Genomic DNA, 22,267 nt, shown 5'->3' with positions numbered 1-22,267 from the left:
CTCTCAGCTGCCTTGTGCCTGGGTATCTCCTACCTTGTTACCACAAGGAACCGGTGAATAGTCGGAGAAAGCAAGAATCACTGCATAGGTGACTGTGGATTAGAGGGCTCTGCACTGGCATATCAAGGTGTTCTGGTGGCTAACTGATTGCGATGGCATCAGAATCCTGGTGCGTGCCTGTGTGTACATGCATGTATGCTTATAGCCCAGGTTGCAAAATTGTCACAAGCATTTATCAGTCCAGGCACAAAATCTACTTGCCTGCTGTTTCCACGATGATGACAGTGAGAAAAGTGAATGACGTTTTACTGCTCTATTGCAAATTGTGGCTGGCTGTAGACAAGAGGGAAAGGAGAATGTCGTCCATCTGGTGTAGCTCTGCTCAGTTTTCCCCTGTGTCTAGATCTCTATTTATAATATAACAGGGAAAAAACATGTTTTGATTAAAGTCAGATGGAACTACATTGCCTTCCTGACTGGTGGGGATTTGTGTGTATGTGTTTTAGCAATATTTGATGGTTACAGATTTAGAGTTACTGAGGGGAAAAACATTTACAAACGGTGTTTATTAAACTTACAGTTTGGTTTGAAGAACCCAGCCAGGGATGGGGCAGTTCTGCCTGAGATAATTCAGACACTCCTTCCGCAGCTATTCTCATTATTTATACAGTGCCCTACTGTAGGGATGCCTGTACCAGAGGCAAATAACAGCTCCATGGCTTGGCCAGCTTAGTCTAAAGGCGCAAGGCAGTGCAATGCAATCAGGCTGTAGAAAATGTTTGCACAACCGTTGACATTTTTGCTTTTCTCATTTTATTTCAGTCTCACAAAAACAGCTGTCAGTCTGATTTTATGAAAAGCCTATGATGTTTCACACAAACATACTCATTTGAGGGAGAAATGGGTTCATTTTTCACTCCAAAATGATAGTCTTCTTTCTCTAGTGAGAACCATGACAATTCTGCAGTTTAATTGGTATGAAGATGACTTTTCATGTGCGAAAAATCAAATTTTAAATTATGTTTCAATGTGAAAAATACCCAATTTGCTAAATGTCATGAAAAAAATGGAACTCTGGCACAACCCCCCCCAGGAACCAAATGGAGAAAAGAGGCACAAAAAATGTTAGAAAACAGGTTTTCCCATTTGTCAGAGCCAGTCCAGATTGGTGTAGGTTACCACAGCTGGGCTGCTCCCTAGGGTTGCAATGCAAAGTCTATACTGCTTAAACCAATGTGGTCTTTTCCTAAGCCCTCCTTTCTGGCTGCGGTGAGTTCACACAAAGCGGGAAGATATTTAGGTATGTCTGTATTTATCCAGTATGTGCCTGTTGCACAAGACGGGGGAGTGTTTGCTTCAGTAAAAAAACGTTTCAGAAGCCCTTTCGCAGTCTTTACGCACAGTGCATGGGAGCTTTGCCTGAGCCAGGACTGAGTAAAATCTGACAGGTTTCAGAGTAGCAGCCGTGTTAGTCTGTATTCGCAAAAAGAAAAGGAGTACTTGTGGCACCTTAGAGACTAACAAATTTATTAGAGCATAAGCTTTCGTGAGCTACAGCTCACTTCATCGGATGCATTCAGTGGAAAATACAGTGGGGAGATTTATATACACAGAGAACATGAAACAATGGGTGTTACCATACACACTGTAACCAGAGTGATCACTTAAGATGAGCTATTACCAGCAAGCGGGGGGGGGGGGGGGGGCGGAGAGGAAGAAAACCTTTTGTAGTGATAATCAAAGTGGGCTATTTCCAGCAGTTGACAAGAATGTCTGAGGAACAGTGTGTGTGTGTGGGGGGGGGAATAACATGGGGAAATAGTTTTACTTTGTGTGATGACCATCCACTCCCAGTCTCTATTCAAGCCTAAGTTAATTGTATCCAGTTTGCAAATTAATTCCAGTTCAGCAGTCTCTCGTTGGAGTCTGTTTCTGAAGTTTTTTTGTTGAAGAATAGCCACTCTTAGGTCTGTAATCGAGTGACCAGAGAGAATGGACACAAATCAGATGTCAAGAATCATAACATTCAAAAACCAGTCGGAGAACACTTCAATCTCTCTGGTCACTCGATTACAGACCTAAGAGTGGCTATTCTTCAACAAAAAAAAATTAAGAAACAGACTCCAACGAGAGACTGCTGAATTGGAATTAATTTGCAAACTGGATACAATTAATTTAGGCTTGAATAGAGACTGGGAGTGGATGGGTCATTGCACAAAGTAAAACTATTTCCCCATGTTATTTCCCTCACCCCCCACCGTTCCTCAGACATTCTTGTCAAGTGCTGGAAATGGCCCACCTTGATTATCACTACAAAAGGTTTTCTCCCCCCCCCTTGCTGGTAATAGCTCATCTTAAGTGATCACTCTCCTTACAGTGTGTATGATAACACCCATTGTTTCATGTTCTCTCCCCAGTGTATTTTCCACTGAATGCATCCGATGAAGTGAGCTGTAGCTCATGAAAGCTTATGCTCAAATAAATTTGGTAGTCTCTAAGATGCCACAAGTCCTCCTGTTGTTTTTTTATAATCTGACAGTACGTCCTCTGGGATTTGGCCCGTCACTAATATGTAAACTAAATTCATTCATAATGTTCTGTTCACGGCAGTCCTGTGGCATGGAGTCTCTCAAAAGCCACAGTCCCCACCGGTCACGTAGCCTACAATTTAAAGGGACGGGGCCTCTCGGATAGGGAAGACTGCTGCTTTGATTCTGCCAGCTGCCCTTCGGGCTATTGCTGTAGTTGTGAAAACTGGAGTCCATTAACTTCAGAGAGCTTGGGCTCTAGCCTCCACGGGATGCTGTGCAGCAAGTCTGAACTGCCGCATAAGCAGGAGGAAGAGGAAATCCACACAAAATATCTCTGACTTAAAAAAAAAAATTTTGTAGCTTTTCTGGCTTTGGTGATCCCCCAGGCAACAGAGAGCGAGCCGTGCACTTAATGCGTGTAGCAAAACCTCGCTGCTAGCGACGTGTAAGAGAACGTCCCGTGTTCCAGAGCTGTAAAGTTACCGGAGGCTGTGCCTCAAAGCTGTAAAATACAACTTTTGGAAAGAACCCAACCTCCACAGTGTTTTAGCCAATACAACCACAGCGTGCAAAGGCACTGAGTTTGACTGTGTAAGTGGCAGAAGACAACTGTTCTTCACTCAGTTACATGGGTGTAAATTGGGGCAAGCAAGGGCATTCTGTAGGGATGAATTACTTTTACTGACCTAGTCCCGTCCTTTAATTCCCCTCCCTGCACCCCAACTAGTTTTAATTTAAGATCAAATTGCAAGTTCAAAGTATCTATCAAGTGTCCTCTTGTCCTAGAGGGTTTACTGTAGAAGGGCCAAGACACAATTTCTGTGTGAGGTTAATTGATGTTTTACATTAAAATCTCATGTTGCCTTTCAAATGCACAAATCACAATGCAGCAACACTGTGACTGTGATTGGACCTACTGGGACCAAACTTAAGGCTGGTGTAAGTGGGTGCACTTGCTCGCCCAGGGGATGTGTGCGCCCCTACACCTTTGCAGAGATCTCCCCAGGTTTTAGTTCAGTGTCTGATCTCTTGGTTCTGCCTGGCCTGGGCTTGCATCAGCCCCCACATTTCATTTGCAGTTTTGGATTCAAACCACAAACTGAAGCGCCAGGCAGGCTCACCTGAAGCCATTATGTGTAAGGGCAGAAACCACTTAGCTTTGCCTGGGTTCCACCTATTAATATTATTTACTGGCAATGCCCCAATCAGGCTCACGGCCCCATTGGGCTGGGTGCTCTACAATGAGATAGGGAGAGACAGCCCTGCCCTGGAGAGCTTGCAGTCTAAAAAGACAAAGACAGACTGGGATGGGGGGAAGGATGCAACGTACAAGCAAAGTGACCAGGTCAGTGATGGGCACATCTTGTTTATTTATGTCATTTATTTATATTCATATTAAATAACTGATCCTTACTTGCCACTCTGCCTACCTCTTCTCGGGTCTTTTCCCTCACCAGCTAAAGCCATAATTCTGACTGGAACGGTCTGGGGACGTTGAAATGTCAGTGGAGCTGTTGTGGGTTTGAGTTAGAAAACAAGTGGAAACGGACCTGCCCGTTTCCGTGGCTCCATCTCAGGGCTCTGGTGGTATCACAAACCAGAGCAATTCCCCCTGGGCTTGCCATGCACAGAATAGATTTGTAGACTGTAAGGCCAGAAAGGTCCATGATCATCCAGTCTGACCTCCTGCGTAGCACAGGCAGGGAACCTCCCCAGGGATTCCTGCATCAGGCCCAGAACTGTTGGCTGAGCTAGAACGGAACATCCGGAGAGACAATCAGTCTCAATTTAAAGACTTCAAGTGATGCCTGTGTCCCTCGATAAGTTGTCCACATGGTTAATTACCCTACTAAAACCTGTGCCTTATTTCTAGTCTGAATTGGTCTAGCATCAGCTTCCAGCCGTTCAGTTTTATGCAGTCCTTGTCTGCCAGAACTTCCTGACATGGGTCTCCATGTACGTATCACCCTGTAGTTCAGTTACTTGTGTGGTGAGATGGGATGAGAAAACACACGTGAAACCAGATGGAGCATTTCTTTGCTTCCTGGCCAAGGCCCTCAGCACAGTGCTGGCCTGCCACAAGATTGACGGGTACCTACCTACTCCCTTCTCTAAGGATCAGCAGTGTGAAGATGGACATGTTCCCCACACCAGCACCTTCAACCCTAACCTGGATGCAGTTGCTAGTATGCAAAATATGGTGTGCTGTAATCACTTGGGATATAACAAGTGTCATCAGCTCAGTGCACAAAGATACACCAAAGCCCAAATCTGGGAGCATAAGGTAGTAAAATCTCATTCCTTATGCAAGTGAGTGATACGGAAGGGAGGTGCCATTTGATTTGTAAAAATCAACAGTCTCATTTGCGTCACCCTCTGCTGCTAACAATTTGCATCTTTTTGGAGCTCAGTGTCCCCTGGATCTCAAGGACTAGACACAATGAGACAGATTTTCCAAGAGGCCTCATAGGTTGCACTCATGGTTTTGTATCCATGTGTCTTTGTCCAAACCTGTTTCTATGTGCACAACAGCTTGTGTGTGTATGCAAACTGTTTGAGTGTGCAGATCCTGAAAGTGAGACACCAGCCTGATCTTTGCATGCAATTACATGAGCATAAAAAATTGCATGCAGCTCTTTGCATATGCAAAATATCTGGCATCATTGTAGAGGTTGCTTCAGAAAATGTGACCCAGCATGTCATTCTCTTTCCCAGAGCTTTGTTCTCTATAAATCATTTTGTTACCAGCAATGGAGCTGTCTTATGCTGCAAAACACGCCCCCAGACATACATCATTGACTGTGTAGCAGGAATCACAAGGCCATATTGTTCGTTTTCCATGTGGGACACTTGTCTTGCAGCATACTGACTGTCGGACTCAGCTCGAAGAGATGTCTCCTGAGAACTGGGGCCTTTTTCATTTCACCTGTAACTGGCTCAGCAGAACCACGGAGAGGCATGAATTTAAACAGTGTCTCCCTGAACGAATGTACTCCCTGATTCCCCATGTCACCCCCTGCTGCCCATATAGCTATAGCCTGTCTGTATAATGGCTATAGCAAAGCTGATTCGCAGGGCAGCCCAGTGCTAGTGGGTAGGAAAGTAAAACTGTATGTGGGCACATAGGAACCACGGCGTCACTGGCCTGCAGCTTGGGGACTCAAGCCTGTAACTTGCTGATTTGCTAGAGTTTTGAGCCTGCTCTGCACTAGTGTGAATGGCTGGGGCAGGGCAGAACCAGGCCCATAGCATGTGGTTAATCTGTTACAAACTGGGGTGTGGCTATCCCACTGCTGAATTGCTCTTGACTATAAAGTGACTGTGTCATGGAAAGCCTCTATGTAGTGTGTCCACCATGAGTTAGCAGGCTTGTCACATCTCTGCTGGGCCCGAGACGCTGAGTGATCAGCACTCCATCATCATCTATTCAAAATAAGCCCCTTGGGAGTGCTGGGAGAAGACACTTGCTCCTCTTGTCTGAAGGCAGGGGTGTGTGAGAGTAATGGAAAGTTACCAGGAGCCTAGAGAGGAACTCACAGGAGGATGAGAAGGGATCCAGCGTGGAGCCTGGGTGGGATTTCAGGCCGCAGCGTGTTGTTGTTATTTTTTTTTAAGATAAACTTCAGGCTTCTAAAAAGGTCAAGTAGAAAACTGTCAGCCTGGTTCACAGGGGTAGCCATGGTGCAAGCGTCTTGCCAGGAGCGATGTGAATTTGTGTTGTATGCACAGAGAGATGCTGGGGTGGGGCTGCCCAGCCTTGTGGCTCCGTGGCAGGTCCTGTGTCAGGGTCAGCGAAGGGGTCGGGCTGTGGCCTCCTGTATGAGCCTGTTAGTTTTTCTGACTCGGCCGCTTTCTTTAAGTTTGCTACCTAGTGCTGGCGGAGCTCTGTGCTCAGGTGCTCTTCCATATTTATTCTTCTTAAAGGGCTCCCGGAACCATGCTCAAAAAGAGCCCATTGCCTGCCCCCCATTGCCTTCTAACTGCCAGGATCAGAGCAATTCCTGGAGAGCCACTGGCTTATTTATAGTCCGAAATAATGACTCTCCAATTTCTCTCTGCGGAAGGTGGATAAGCCTGGTTTCTTTGGCTCCTCCCATTGAGCCCTTCCCCATCTGTATCCGCTAGCGGGAGAATGGAATTGGGTCCTCGGTAAGCGGAGGAGCTGATTGTGCTCTCCGTGCAAACCTGGAGTAACTCCAGGGGAGCGAACTGGATCACAGCGGGGCCCCAAATGGTTTCTGAGAGGGAGGAATGATAGCACCACGGCTGAGCACTCCCTCCCCCTTGATAGTGCTGGGGAAGGTGAAAATTAGGAGGTCAGGGGCAAATTGCAAATCCCTGAAATAGAAAAAGCGCCAGGGACTTTTGGCGAGAGGCTCGTAGGTTGGTGCTGATGTGCTGTTAGATTTAGGGCTCTTGGGTGGGAAAGTCTGGGAATAGGTGTAGGAAATGCTAGCATTAATTCACAGGTACTTCCAGTACAAAGCATTATGCCAGTCCCAGAACGGCTAGAGGTGAGACACCAGATGCAAATATCCATGCAGGAGGCTGGAGGTTTGCTCCCAAGAGGAGCTAATTCATCTGCAGAACCCTTTATACAAACTGCCTCTATAGTCTATAGTATCAGAAAGCCTTTTCCCATAGGCTTACTATATATACACACACATGGAGGTGAGGTATACAGTGTGTGTTTCGTATGCACTCACGGAGTGTTGGGTGTGCATATATTTAATTACATTGCTCTGTGTATATGTGCGCGCGTGTGTGTGTGTACAGTTTGCATCTGCAAATGACTTATAATTAATTAATATTTGCAAAGTGCTTTGAAGATGAGAAGACATCTACAAGCATTAAGGATTATCAGCTGAAGTTTGAAAAGTGTTTTTTTTCCTCCTTTTGCGAAGACAGTAGAGGCAGGGCGGGGTGGGAAGTTGTAGCACAATGTTCCTTATGAGACAAGCTGGTCACTTTGCAAGTGTGGCGCTAATAGGCTGGTGAAATGGAAAATGTTATCTTGTAGCAATTTTTAAGTCATTAATGAGATACCAGCATAGGAGAATTGAAAAGGATAATTCTACTTGTTAGATACTATTGTTTTTGTAGCTTGCCCAGAGCAAACCGAGATAATGACAGATTCATGAGTGAATGATTTTCCTCCATAAAAAGCAAAATACATATGTACAAGCAAGGGTGCAAATCCTGCTTACCTGTGTCATGCAGGCAGCTGCACTGAAGTCTATGGGGGGCTCTGAGCCTAGCAAGGGTGAGTTTGGGGGCTCTGGTAATGGAGGAGGGCAAAAGGACAGCATGGGCCGAATCCCATGAGATTTCCAGCTCACATAGGATTTCTGGGTGGGCGGAAGCCCTTGCAGGATTTGGCACAAGATTTGGAGCCGTGTTAGGAGCCCTGTGCTCAGGGCCACGTCCCTTTTGCTGGATTCCAGTAGTCAGCCCATTATCTAGGTGGAGTCACCGCTTTGGGGCTGGGAAGGAATTTTCCCCATACCTCCGGATTGGTGAGGCAGGTCACGTTTTTTCGTCTTCCTTGCAACACAACCTAGGGGTTGGGTTCTGGGCAACAGGCGGGCTGGGATTCTCCCCCTCCTGGAGGGCACAGTCTGGCCCTGTGGGAGAGTCGTCGTTGCAAATGTTGGCAGGTGCCCAGTGCAGGAATGAGCTGATTTAGGCCCTAAAAGGTACCATGGCAGGCATCCTGAGGGCACCTCCTTACACAACGGGGGCATCGTGCTAGGCCTCTGGGGGCAGAGGCAAACCAGGGGTTGGGATGCTACCCAGGGGGACCACTTGCAATGTGTTGTATGGCAGTGCTGGGGAGCGAGGGTTGAGGTCTGAAAGGGGGAGAGATGTGGCTGGAGGCGCCCAGAGAACCTCCTATCATGGTGATTGGCTCCCTCTGTGGTGGGCGCCAGCCAAGAATTGGCAGAGGCTCAGTGGGGTGTGAGTGACTGCGCAGGGCCATCCCCCGACGGGAGTTGAGGATGTAATGTGACTCTCAAAGGTGTGGCTGGTTAAAACCATTCCCCATGTCCCTGCTGCGTCCTGTGCAGTGAGCACCCCAGGACCGTTTGTCTGTGAGGGTGGGCAGGGTTTGGCTGGAAAGCAGTGTGATGACAGGCTGTAATAGGGTTAGTGACACGTGATGTCACAGCAGCGCCTGGGTCCGAGTCTGCAGTTCCTGCTTCAGTGAGCTCCCCAGCGCCTGATGTCTGTTTATACTCGGGCAGCTTTGGTGCCAGAGGGTGTGGAGTGGCCTCAGTGTAAGTGAGAATCAGGCTGCACTGACTTCCGTGGAGTCAGGCTGGTGTAACACTGACATGACCAAGTGGAGAACTGGGCCCACTGGTGCTGGGGTATGTCTCAGCCGTAGTATTTGTCAGATAATATATTCAATGCGTAATAAATTATTGATGGGCTGTGTCTTTCAGTGAGCATGATCCATCAACAGAGGTAGTCAAATCATGCAAAAAATGTACCTGATGAATAATTTATTCTACAAACAATGGCATTATTAATAGAACATCAGATTCAATTAACACCATTCATTCAGCTTGACTTTTGACTCATGAAAATAAATAGTGTGTTGTGCTCTGTTATATATTTTGCATGATGCACACTGTGCATTTTGAGTTTGATAGTTTCCACGTTACACTCAGAACAGTATTTGATATTTTTAAAGTATCTTGTTTACTTACCACCCATGTCATCTACAGAAAACAAGGCCACACATTGCTGGATCATCAGCTGTTGGGTTTGCTTGGTGGTCTTTTTAACCCAGTAATTACATGAAATGAAGTGTCTCATCATATAAAGATAATCACCTGGGCATGCTGCACCAACTGATCCCCATGTTCTGCTGCACACTCGAAAGTAATGAACCCAGAGCTGGGGAACAGCAGCAGCGGGAGCTGCAGGGAAGGGAAATTAAACTAAAGCCTATTCGGATAGAATGTGTTTATTACAAAATGGCCCGGTCTTCGTGCAGGGAGGAGACCGATCAGGATGGGATGTGGATTGTTATGAAGAATGGCTATCACTCCATCAGTGCGCACTGAGCTTTACAGCACCGAGATAAAGCAAGAGGCTGACTCTGCTGCCCTTTTACACCCGCCTGAGGTCCCTGCTCTAAGGCGCTGACAAGCCAAGGCCCTGATCTGGTGGTGGGATCCCAGCAGGTCGTCCCTTTTTCCTGGGCTGAGTCCTGCTGGCTGCAGTGGGATTCCACACAATCCTTTGTGGAATTGGGCCTTAACAAATGAAATTCTTAAAGACTGAGGCTCAATGGCCAGCAAACAAACTCTGAAAATGCTCCCTGATATCGACCATCACTGTCCCCTCTGTGCTGCTTTGGGAGATGAGAGAGCTCAGCACCTCACTGGACAGGGCTCTGACGTTTTAAGGGCTGGTGGTGTTTTCTTTTTTTAGCTAAGAGAGATTTGTGAGTGGAAGGAGCTGTCCCCACTGAGGTCAGCTGGGTCACGAAATAGCTGAGGAAGGCCCAGGTGATGGCATGTAGCTAATTCTGTTTGGATAGGATGAATCTAGGGGGAGTGAGGGGCAGGATGGTGGGGCCGTGTGGGAGGAGAGCATCCCGCTCACTCGCTCTCATAAGTGCTGACATCCATGCAGGGCTGGGAAGTGTTTCTACCCCAACTAAATTATGCAGAGTGAGTGATATGTTCCCCTTGAAGGGGAGCTCACTGCTTTGGCTGAGGAGTTATTCTGTGATAGCTCCCTGCAGGTTACTTACAGTATGTACATTGCACTCGCTGCCTTCCCTTCGTTTTGTCCTGGTATTTGCCTGGTCTGTTTTCGTTTGAAATCTGCTCTCTTGTTTCCCAGACCCCTCGTCCAGTATCCAGGAGACACCAGCTGCTAGGGTAGCCACGGAGGTGCTTGCTCTGAGAGACCTCTGGCTTTAAGAACACACACATACACTGGGCCAAACTTAACCTTGGGGTAACTGACGTTGTGAGGTTCCACCCAGGGTGATCCTAGCCTTATTTTCTATGCCCCCTGGCTTTGTTTTGTTTGGTCTCTTGGTTCCAGTAACTGCTCTGCATCCCTTTCCCCTCTTTGAGGCCCAAACTGGAGCTGGGGCAGCAAACCCCAGCAGGCTGCATGTTGGGAGTTGCAAGGATCCACCAAGGCTGCCAGCATTTAGTGGATCCCAAAGGTAGCCCTGGGGGTTAGGCCTCGAGTGAGCCTTGGATCGGTGGCTTTGTGTCCCGACACCAAACCCCCGTCAGGTGGATTTCAATGAGCAAGTTTCATCAGTTCCCTATGGTGGCTGAATGCTTTCCTGCTTAGGGGCAATCCCCCAGAAGCAAAGTGTAAAGAGAGGGAGAAACGAAATGGCTCTCAGGGGATATAACTTCACCCTCCTTCACCCTCAGCTCTGCCACTTATAGCTGAGCCACCAGCACCTTCCATCCTGCTAAAGAACCGACAGACATTTCATGCGGGTGTTCGTGGCAAATGCCACGACGTTTTCTGAGGGTGTCTGGTGACCTTGGTAGGAGCCATAGAACATCACAAGCCTCCAGCCTCAGTGGGACTCATGCTAAACCATGGAGCTATTTTGGCTGATGAGTGTGGGTGCCTCCAACTGGGAGCTATTTATTGGGGGTAGAGACTATTCAAATGTTCCCTTCCCTCTGCTGAGAAGAAGAGTACCCCTGACTTTCTCCAGCAATGCACACCCCTCCGCTCTAGGTTTGGGAGGTCTGACGGGGGTGCTGATGGGGCATTTCCGGCTGGGAGTGTATCTCGGTGTCTGACCAACTGTGCTGACTGGTCACACCAACGTGATATCAAAGGGATGCTCATGGTGGGTCAGTGCTTCCAGCCTGAGCTACGCAGACAGCACCTTGCTTGTGCCCCGCAGTGCCAGGGGAGGGGCACAGGCCTCTTTGCTGGACCTTCTGGGCGTGCATTGAGTGAATGCTGTTCTGGTGACTGGAGGGAATGCAGTCGCCAGGCCAGGGAGCGTCACCGTGGCAAGCCGGGGACAGCAAGAGGCTGTGAGGTTATCATTGACTCTCAAGCCACACAAGCCATTTTATGCTCCTGTATCTGGGGAGCCGTGGCTTGGTGCCCAGCTCGGCCTTCCAGATACTGTGCTCCTGGGTACAAAGCAGCACCATGGCTCTGCCAGTGAGCACGCTGCTCCTTGATGGAGGAGGCAGGGAGGGAGCAGAGAGGAGAGGAATATGAGACTTAGGGAGAATAGGACCCAGATCCGCCATGGGCAGCCCTGATGCCATTCTGGCCAGGGGGGCATCAGCAATGCCAGGAGAAGGAGCCCCGGGGAGACGTCTCTCCAAGGCCATGGCAGTCGTGGGAAGGGGTGTAACCACGGCTCTGGCTAGACAGAGGTTCAGTCTCCTGAGTCTGGGGAAGGCTTTGTCAGGGCTGAGCCACTCAACACCAGCATCTCTCTGCATCTGTCACCCCAGGAATTGAATTGCTGCTCGGAAAGGGCTCCTTTCTTGTCTGCGTTATTCCAGGCCAGCAGCGGCAGCTGTGTTCCAGCTGTGTGCTACCAGCGCTGCACAGAGCCTCTCTGTCTCCTTTCCCCTGATGTGAGCAGCTCACGCAGCCCAGCGCAGCTACTGTCACTGCTATACCATGTATGGTAATATAGTCCGACAGGGCTAGGGGCGGGGGAACGGCTGACTGTGCTCGGTGCCCAGAGGAAGGGCGTGGAGACGGTCCCACAGGTCCTGCTGTGTTGGGGGGGCTGGAGCAATGCGCAGTGACTTTCCTGACCTGGATGTGCTTTGCTGAGCTACAGCAATGGGCGGCTCCTAACATGGGTGACACACCCAGACGCAGGCCAGCAAGTGCTGTGCAAGCAGATTGATGGCCCTGCCTAACGCTGAAGCGTGTGTGCGTGTATGTGCTTGTGTGTGTGTCGGGGGGTAATACATCCCACTTTGCAAGGCGAAGCTGGGCCCCTCTCCACACTGGCCTCAGAGCCACGCTAGGTCCAGCATGTCTGAACGCAGCCCTGGCCAGCGGGGGAATGGGGATTTTTGTGCTGAGATGACCCGTCCAGGTTGTCTGAAATGTGGTTTTATTCCCCGGCTCCGACAAACTCCCTCCCTCTCCTCGCTGATTAGGAACCCAGCTTGCAGGGCTCTCACCCTGTTGGGGGCCGGTCTGTGGGCAGGGCTTCCTCTGAGGCCGGAGGGGGAGATGGGCATTAGCATTGGCCTCTAAGCCTGACTCTTGTGTCATGCATCTGGGCCTGTATCATGGGGCTGCATCTGATCCAATGTTTGATTCTCAGCACTGAAAGGTCCTGCCTGGCCACTCCAGGGGCTCAGAAAAGGCCAAAGGCAAAACTCCCCAGCACCTGGGAAGTGTCATTATCTGAAACAGCGGCATCCCCTGGAGACTGTCCCTCTGTTTAGCAACAGGGAACTGCTCCTGGAATGAGAGAGCAAGCATCGTTACTGTCTAGGCAGCTGTCTTCTAACAGTCCAGTGGGCCTGGGGGCTTAGTGATCTGATCAGGACTGTGCCAGTCAATGTTTTTAATTGCCTGGTGGTCTGGTGGTGAGAGCAGGAGAGGGGCTGGGAGTCAGCACTCCTGGGTTCCTTTCCCCATGCTGTGGCTTACCCTTGGCCCATTCACCCCTTTGGCCCTGGGAAATGGGGCAGGTGAAGACGATGGTGGGTGGCAGTCTTGTGGGAAGCCCTGCGAGGATAGGCAGTTGGGCTTGCTGGCTAGCATTACTGGGGGAGTAAGGTCAGGTGGGCTCACCCCCACTTTGGGCACTGCCATATGGCCACTAGGGAATCACAGTGCCATGGCTGGGGTCCCATCTAAATCCAGATGAATTGCCTCTAAGTCAGTAATGAAACCCAGAGCACCAGCCCAGACTTGAGTGGAGTGCTGCAGCCAGGCCTTTCCCGGCATGTCCTTGCAGCCCAGCATTGGCACCCAGTGGCCGGCCGAATGAGTTGCTGAGAGGAGTTTCCGTGGGATGCTCCAGCTAGAGGAGATCGGAGCCAGGGAGGGTGCCCATTACAGGGGGTTCTCTACATCAATCTTTGGGGGGCCAGGGGGATGTGTCCCCTTATGGAACAGGCAGACATCTTGCCCTTCCACATGAGCCCTTAGGGTCCCTGCTCCCTCCTCCTTGTCCCTGGCAGCAAACAGAGCCAGGAACTGCCTGCACTGGCTGCAGAAGGGTCACAGAGCCAGTGCAGCCTCAGGCAGCATTATGTTCTGGTGGGCTCCCAGCCTTTTCCAAAGTTGCACACAGACCTGCAGGCCCCTGGTCACCAGTGGGGAGGGAGCTGGGTGTTCTTGTCCAGAGTGTTTTGGAAGCAGCTGAAGGAGACCCCAGCAATGTGAGACTTGCAGAGCTTAGTCCAGGTGCTCATTCTTCCCCCGTGACATTCTCCTCTCAGTCCTCCCTGCTTGGTTCGTTCTGGGTGAGTGTGGTGCTAGTAGCAGGTGCCGAATTGCCTCCTCTGTATATTGACCTCCTGTGCGTCCGTGGTGACTCATAGAAACCACCTCTTTGGGGGCTGTGGCCCATGCAGACCTGGCCTGTGGGCACAGGTCGCCACTCTGGGGCTAACTGTGGTGGTGATTTTTCTGATGTGGATGCCTGGCCACTCACAATGGTATTGAGAGTCAACAAACTCACTTTACATGGGGCCCTGAACAGGCATCTGGTGGGGGGACTCTGCATGGTGAAGCCCGTCTCCCCTGCACATCTACTGGTATGGCTCATTTTTACATAGGTTCACTAGGGACCCACCTCTCTGCAGAAGATTTGTTTGTTTGCAGTTTCATCATTGTGTCCCTTTTTGTTCCAGGTGGCTCCATTTTCACCACTCACCAGGCATCCACAGGTGAGCTGCAGGCTCTGCAGGGGCTGTCTTTGTTCTGGGTGTGGGGTCCTGCTTCCCCCAGCCCTGATCCTCAAAGGGGACCATGCAATGGCCACCATCCATCCAAGCTGGGTGTCCATCTGAGTATGGCTCCTTCAGCTCTCCCCTAACTGGTATTGGAAGCCAAAGTCACCTCCCCCCGGCCCAAAAGGGGTCCCAGCTCCGGCCAGTCTGGAGAACAAGGGGCCAAGTACCAGGCGTGGCTCCAGGTTACTCACCCACTAGGCCAACACTTACACCTTTAACAGCAAGCATGATGCCGGCCTTCCAGTTCTTTGGGAAAGCTGATGGTACCTCGCAGCCAGCCTGCCGGGAGTATAACGCTGCAGCTGGGCTTTAAAAGAGGTTGAATAATTTTATGAGGTAATCTATTAGTAATTGAGGGTCATTAGTTGTCAGGCTTCAGGGTGCAAGCTAGTTCCCTGCAGGGGTCAGGAAGGAGTAGTTCCTCCACACAGACAGGATTGCACTGTTAGCCTGGTGCACTGCTGTCCCTGTGCAGCATCAAACACTGGCTGCTGCTGGAGCCAGGGTATGGAACTCGATGGGCTGAACCCAAGTGATGGAGTTGGATTCTGGTTCTGAACTTCTCCTGACGTTCCAGAGCTGTTGGATCCAGAGTCCTAGTCCAGGCGCAGCTACTGTCTGATGTGCTGGAGTGAATCTGATGCACCGAAGGCAGCCCCCTTGCTCCCTTCCTCGCTCCTTTGCTCGGCTGCTTTTGTCCTGCCTATTGCGAAGAGTAACTCCTGTCCTTCTCTCTGTTCTAGTGACCATGGAAACAGCGCTGATCTTTCTGTGCTCTCTGCTGGTGCCTGTGGTCGTAGCGGACGGTAGGTATCAAGAATCACACACCTTGCACTCTGAAGGGGGAAGGGGCACAGCCAAAGGGCCTCTGGGACCCAGGCAGACAAAAGCAGTTATGCATCCAGATCAGGGTGCTGGCCTGCATACCCCCCGGGCTTGGAGCTGGCAGGGGCACAACTGATGGGTGGAGGAAGCATCAGGACTTTTAAAAATATAACTCATTGGGAAAATATAACTCACAGCAAACAAACATCAGGGGAGCTGCTAGGGGAGGGCACTGGTCCAGCTTCAGGGACACCTGCTTGGCCAGCCCTACCCAGTCTGATTGGGAACATGGTGCTATAAGCTCGGGTAACACAGCTACTGAGAAAAGCACTTAGCAGGAGGCCATGAGAACCTGTCCGTAGCCACCATGCTTTACCCTACAGCTTCCTCCATCTTCTGCCTGCACCCACTCACGCTGCCTTGCATGTGAGCAATTGGCCTCAGGGCGTCTGACTGCGGCCAAATCAACCCCCAGCTCGCTCACAGTAGCTCGATGAGAGCTAGCACCAATAGAGAGTTGTGTCCCCACAGTAGCATGGGTATTGCAAGCCACACAGAGCACAAACACTCCTGAAAATGGTGAGTGTCTACTTGGCACAGCTAAGCCATGCTGTCCTCTCCCTGCCTCCTCTTTCTTGCTAAAGAATGGCTGCTTGATAGGGGATGGCCCATTTGATTTGTTGACACTTGGCTGGGTCGTCCACTTTCCCTTTGTCTTTGAGAAACTGCTTTAGCCCCTCCCCAGACTTATCTGGGAAACACACTTCAGTCATGGCTTTAGCTTATGTTCATGACTTCACACATGACATTGCTCCATACATTTTGCCATGATATTACTGATCAGCAAGTTATGCATTTTCAGATGATCCCTCAGAAGGCATGCCTTGTACACTGATTATTACAGTGTGTCTAGGGTGTGAATATAGGGGTGCATTCTGTCACACCTACCCCCAGAGAAAGCTACAGCCGGGGAGCCGCTGGCTGACCTGGAGGCAACAGGTCGGGGCCCTCTCTCCTGGATAGGGCATCTGCCACCATGTTTTCTTTTCCCTTGATATGCACAATTTCCATATCAAATTCACATAGTGTAAGACTCCAGTGCAGAAGCTTGGCGTTTGAGGCTTTAGTTTTGTGCAGCCAGATGAATGGAGAATGATCTATTAATATCCTGAACTTTCTGTTGACGAGATAGGGCTGTAACTGCTTTACTGCCCACACAATGGCATAACATTCTTTATGACAGAATAGTTTTGTTCAGTGGGTGACAATTTCTTGCTTAAGAAAGCAATGGAGATGTTTCTTCTTGTTCTTCCCAGAATGCCTTAATACAGCCCCTACACCAGTGTCTGATGCATCCATGCACAGTTTAAACTTGTTGTCAAAATCTGAGCTAGCTAGAACAGGCTTTTCAGCCAAGATTTTTTTCACCTTATCAACCCCCTCTTGACATGCCTTTGTGCATACAGCTTCTTTAGGCTTTGTCTTTTCACATGGATTTGTGATTGCAGACAAGAGGTCATGGAACCCACACACAAACCTTCTGTCACAGCTTATAATACCAGACCTATGAAAGATTGGACCTGCTTCTTTGTTTGGGGCACAGGCCAATTCACTATGGCTTCAACTTTGAAGGGATCCGGGGATATTTGATCTTCCCTACCCAGTGTCCCAAATAAGGAATTCCAGCTGGTCAAGTTTTACACCTAGAGGCTTTTACAGTTAGGTGTGTTTTGTGACCAGCCCAGGTGTTGCTAAACACTGCTGTATCATCAACACGGGCTTTTGCGGAGTCCTGCAAACTGTTTAACACTTGGTTGACCAGCCCCTAAAAGGTGGCTCCTGCATTAATTAACCCAAATGCTAATGTTGTGAACCCATAGAGATCCATATCAGTGATGAAAGCAGATTTTTTCTGTGCATCCTCATCTAAAGGAATCTTCCAGTTTGTGTTAACCAAATCAAAAGAGCTGAGATATTTAGTTTTGCTTAAGATACCCAGCATATCATCAATTCTAGGCATAGGATAAGCATCTGGTATTGTGACAGCACTGAGTTTTCTGTAATCAACACATAAGCTTACAGTGTTGTCTTTCATAGGGCCCAAGACCACAGGTGATGCCAAGAACTGTCAGACTCTTTAATTACTCCCAGGTATAACATGCTTTGTGCTTCTGCACGAATTTGCTCTTTCACCTTGCCAGGGGCCGTGTAGGGTCTGCTGGGAGGTGGTTTTGGTTCTTCTGTAACAATTTTGTGGGTGAGCAAGTATGCCTTCCCTGGCTTGCTAGAAAACACTTTTTTGTGCTCTTGCAGCACAGACAACACCTCTGCCTTTTCAGCTGGTGTTAACGCACTGCAGATATTGATGCTTTCCAGAGACCGAGTCAGTTTGGCATTCAGCCGTCAAATCAATGAGGTGGTGTGCCTCAGTTTCCCTTTCTGCACAGCAGATCATGTTTACCATGGCTCCCCTTCTGTGATAGGCTGTACATCTGTTTACATGCACCAGCTGTGGGACAGCATTCCCATGAGGATTTTTCCCATGGTCTGTATCTTCATTCACCTCTGTCACCTCAAAAGGTCCTGCCCAGATTTTTTGCATTTTGTACTTTGTTGCTGAGCTTAGGACTAACACCCAGTCTCCTATTTCATAAGAGTGTTTCCAAGTATGTTTATCATACCATGCCGTTCGTTTGGCCTGACCATCAGTGAGGTTAGACCCATCATGTCTTTTAACTCTTTTTCTGAACCTTTGTACGTACTCAGCTACTGGCTCTCCCTCTGCCTCCATGTCCCCTTCGCAGGCATCTAGGGGTACCCTCACATTCCTTCTGTATAGGAGATCAAAAGGGAAGAAGCCAGTTGATTTTTGGGGTACCTCCCTGTAAGCAAACAGCAAATATAGTAGTAACTCATCCCAATCTTGGACCCTCTTATTCACATACGTTCCCAGCCTAGATTTTAGGGTCCTGCCTGGACACATGCAGACAAGTCTCTCACCTGACACTTAGCCTGTAGCTCTCCAGGGCAGGGACTATCTCCTTGTGTGTTTGTCCAGCACCCTGCACAATGGGGCCCTAATCCCTGATGGAGAGTCCTCAGCTCTACAATAACACAAGTAGTAATTCAATGCAAGTTAAACCTTGCATGCCTAGAGGGATTTGGTACAGTGCTTGTAATCACAATGCTCATATTCACAAACTTTCTGTCTGTTTTGTTTCCAGCAGCCAATCAAGAGAAGGAAAAAGATCCTTTCAACTATGGTGAGCATCAGAGTCCTTAGTGGTACGCACATGGATGAGTGTGCACAGTATATACCCTCATGGTGCTAACAGAACTGTGTGTGTGTGTGTGCATGCATGTGTGAGACCTGACCATGTTTGTCTGAACACTGCAGCCCCCTTGGAAATGAAAATTCCCTTGCCTTTTTCCCCCCTAGATTACCAGAGTTTGAGGATCGGCGGTTTGGTGTTTGCCGTGGTCTTGTTTTCTGTTGGAATTCTCCTTATACTCAGTAAGTTGGTGAGGGCTGAGTCAGTGGCCCAGTGAGATAGTGTAAAGAACCTCATGGCTAAGAACTGGCTGCCCAGGGACGTACCTAGGGTCTCGGGACTGTGCTCCAGTGGCCAGCCTATGCCACAGCCCGTGCTGCTGCAGCTACACTGCTTCTTTACATCGCCCCGAGCTGGAAACAGCCCTGCCAGCTGCAGTGTAGACGGACCTTAGTGTAAATGGGAAAATCAACATGCTTTGAGGGCCATGTTTCTGCTGAAGGGCCCTTATGCCCCTCTCAGTTCACTGCCGTGGCTACCTCTTCCCTTATCCCCCCTTCCCCAGTGGGAAGCTGCACACTCCAACTCCTCAGCGTTTGTTTTGAGTGCTATTTCAGACAGCACAGGAAGTGACTTTCTAACCTGTGATGTGGCTCTGGGTCCTTTCCGTCACATGAAAGAGCTCTGCGGCAGCTCCCTGCCTGTCATTCACCACTGCTGCATGTGACTCTGTAAGGCTGCTGGGAATCCTGCAGCTCCATAGTGTACCTGCAAACGCAGCCCTGCGAAACATGGACCCATGGCCAGGGGACTCGGTAGCTCCTGGGTAGTGAAGTTCTTGGGGAAGCACCGCTGGTGCTCTGGGGTGAATGGCTATTCCAAAGAGAGGGTTTCTCTCATACGCTCATGATGTTTTCTTTCTCTTCCAGGCAGGAGGTGCAGATGCAGCTTCAACCAAAAGCCCAGGTATGTGTGCGAGTAGTGGTTAGCTGGCGGACTCTTTCTGCCTGGAATTGGAACACTCTTTAGACTTTTGACCCATAAATAAATCCATAGATACATAGCAACTGGTAGAACGCTCCCGCTAAATGAGGATCCACACTGTGTGCTGCTTCCACAGCAAAAGCACAGGGAGTGCCACAAGGTTTCTTGAGTCGCAAGGGCAGGATGTCTGCTTGGGGAGGTTACCCCAGTGGGGACATAGCTGTCTGGGGTGCACTTCCCAAGGGCCAGGACTCAAGTTATTAGCCAATCAGGAGAGTCCTAGTGCACTCACCAGCCTCGCCCGCCTGGGACACGCTTTTCCTTGCATGTTCCAATTGCTTTTCTCCTAGGGAACCTGCCAATTCAGTAGAGGTTGTAGCCTATGTGTAGCACATCCAGGACCCTGACATGCAGTCCCCTGGCCCCACCAGCCATCGCATTGCAGGGTGGTGCAGTGGTGTGCCGGGGGCTCGATGGGAGCCTGCTTTATTTCATATAGGGCACTGCCAAGGTCAGAGAGGCTTGTGCAAACTTAGGCTAACCAAGAGAGCCAGCCACTGTACAACAGATCCTTTTCCCTTCACACCTCCCTCCCTCCCTCCAACAGACTGAGAGCATCTCCTCCCCAGTGCTCCGAGAGCTCACAGCCACCCCTGACCACTGCTCTGTAGTACCCATATCTCTGAGTTGCTGGGGCTCCCACCCACCCCAACTCCCACCCTGGGCTAAGTCAGTTTGCTCTTGGTTTGGTGGTTACGGACGAGAGTCCATGTTTCTTCACTGGGGTGCATTTGGGTCATAAAACTGAGGTCCTAACCTGACAGGCATTGAGCAGGCATAGCCCACCTGGTCTCTGTGCTCAGCCCCTCCCAGCATCACGCACTGTTAGCAGTGTCCAAAGTCCTGCTCTGTGCACTGGCAGGGGGTGGCGCCTCGCAGTTCTCACTGCATCTCTCGTTGCAGAGCCCCTGGGGATGAGGAGGCTCAGGTGGAGAACTTGATTGCCTCAAACGGTAAGGACCTTGTTTTCTTGCTGCACGCACATTGTGTTTCATTGAAAGATGGCCCCTGGCTGCTTGCTGGGCAGATGGCTGAGGCCTCTGGTTGAACTTTTAAAGACGTTTTGCCATTTTCTTTGCAGCAACAGGGGCACAAAAAGCAGAGAACTGAACTAGAGCCATCAGGTGAGCCACACCCAGCTTTTCGTATGTGCTGCTTCTCCATGCCGAACAGGGTTAATGGGAGCCGTACACAGGGCTGATGTCAGAGCCTCGCTAGATGTTAGCAGGGATAGCATGGGGCAGGGAGTGCAGTTTGCTCTGAGCAGGGAGTACAGGACCCCAGCACAAATTGGGGCGGGGGAGGGGATTACATGTTACTTGGTTGCGCTGCAGTATCGGGTCCATTCCAGGATCCGGTCCCTGAGGCCTGTACTCAGATAAAGTTCCCGTGTGACACCTGTAAAAAAACCCAAGGGCCTGATTCTGGTCTCCCGTGCCTGTGTGTAAATCCACCGAAGGTGAGACTGATGAGCGTGAGAGCCGAACAGGGCCCGACGTGGCCCTCAAGATCTGGCCCTGGGGCTGGGATGCAGGCATCCTGTTGTCACTCAGATCCGGGCTGGTTTGCAGCAGTGCGATTTGTGAACCATAAAACCACGCACGTGCGATCTGTCCAGAGCACCGCAGTGCGTCGGATTGTTTGTGTAACCTGCCTCTGCGCTGCCTGGGCAGGGCTGACACTTTACATTCCTCAAGCCAGCGCTCCCTAGTGTTCATGTCTCTCATGCAAGCCGTAAGGCCACTGGGTATAGGATGGCTAGCTGGTGAGTTTCCCTTCTCTAGGAGCTCTACATTACTGTTGCTCCTCCTACTTTATAACCCACCTTAGAGGCATGGTCTTTCTGGAGATTTTGGGTTTTCACTGTAGTCTCTGAACGCGGCTTGGTGGATCAGTTACACTTAAGATGGTGCTTTGCTACCAGGGAAACGGGCTTTGTGCCTCTGGCAAAGTGGGTGCTTAGCATTAATGGTTCTAGGGGCCCTGTTGTTAAGATCTGTGGCCCTTCTGCTGGGGCTGTTTATTTGGAGGTTGAATTCTAGTTGGTTAATTTGGGATGGAACCTCAAATACCAGGATGGGTCCTGTGGGCTCTCTCTCAAGACATTACAAACCCTGCAAAACCAGGCACTTACTCCGGTAACTTGGCTTACATTTCCTTGCTTCCACCTGCTGATGTCCTGTTGCGCGTGCTGCTTGCAGCTCCATCTGTATTTCCTACTGGTTCTATGTAGAGCTGAGTGAATTCGCGAAGCATGGATTCATTTCCCCTCTTTCTCTGCTCAGGGACTCCCTGCTCACAGATGGAGTTTTCCTTGAATGTTTTTGTTATGGTGACATTTTCTTAAAGTGATGGGTAGATTGTGAACCCCTGTCTGAGAGTGTTCACTGTCGTGCTCTGTTGGGTAGTGGGAACTCGTCAGGCAGATCAATGCCATTGGGTCTGTTCTCGGATTGCATAAGGGCAGATGTGAAAATGTGGCACCAAAATGCAGGATTTTTTAAAAAGAAAAATGTAAATTTGGGTCCCAGAAGTGCCTGCTGCAGTGAACAAGTACCTGCTTCTAGTTAATCTTTGCCAGACAAAGCAAGTGCAATCTGCCTTTTTCTGGCTTTTTCTTAGTGTCTCCTCTGCTTTC

The 22,267-nt window shown here is 49.8% G+C and overlaps 1 protein-coding gene and 1 long non-coding RNA gene across 8 annotated transcripts in view; one reads left to right on the top strand and one right to left on the bottom strand.

Annotated features, from left to right (window-relative positions):
- FXYD6 (FXYD domain containing ion transport regulator 6) overlaps nucleotides 1–22,267 on the top strand; it is a 34,156-nt gene that overhangs the window by 8,797 nt on the left and 3,092 nt on the right. For 3 of the 7 annotated variants that reach the window (XM_038380845.2, XM_038380844.2, XM_038380846.2), the window contains exons 2-8: nucleotides 14,387–14,422; nucleotides 15,232–15,294; nucleotides 18,541–18,576; nucleotides 18,753–18,827; nucleotides 19,515–19,551; nucleotides 20,533–20,582; nucleotides 20,711–20,753. In XM_038380845.2, coding sequence (XP_038236773.1) covers nucleotides 15,237–15,294; nucleotides 18,541–18,576; nucleotides 18,753–18,827; nucleotides 19,515–19,551; nucleotides 20,533–20,582; nucleotides 20,711–20,739 — 285 coding nt within the window. In that variant the 5' untranslated portion in view covers nucleotides 14,387–14,422; nucleotides 15,232–15,236 and the 3' untranslated portion in view covers nucleotides 20,740–20,753. Of the gene's footprint in view, nucleotides 1–14,386; nucleotides 14,423–15,231; nucleotides 15,295–18,537; nucleotides 18,577–18,752; nucleotides 18,828–19,514; nucleotides 19,552–20,532; nucleotides 20,583–20,710; nucleotides 20,754–22,267 lie in introns of all 7 variants that reach the window. The other 4 variants (XM_038380843.2, XM_038380847.2, XM_038380842.2 and 1 more) reach the window with 2 other exon arrangements.
- On the bottom strand, nucleotides 9,023–12,532 carry LOC122457202. The gene is made up of 2 exons (XR_006276627.1): nucleotides 10,300–12,532; nucleotides 9,023–9,457 (listed from the first exon to the last, which is right to left on the bottom strand). It is a non-coding gene; the product is annotated as an uncharacterized LOC122457202 (long non-coding RNA).

The sequence above is a fragment of the Dermochelys coriacea genome, chromosome 22, assembly GCF_009764565.3.
Source record: "Dermochelys coriacea isolate rDerCor1 chromosome 22, rDerCor1.pri.v4, whole genome shotgun sequence".
Taxonomy (NCBI): Eukaryota; Metazoa; Chordata; order Testudines; family Dermochelyidae; genus Dermochelys; species Dermochelys coriacea.
This window is presented reverse-complemented; position numbering and strand designations above follow the sequence as displayed.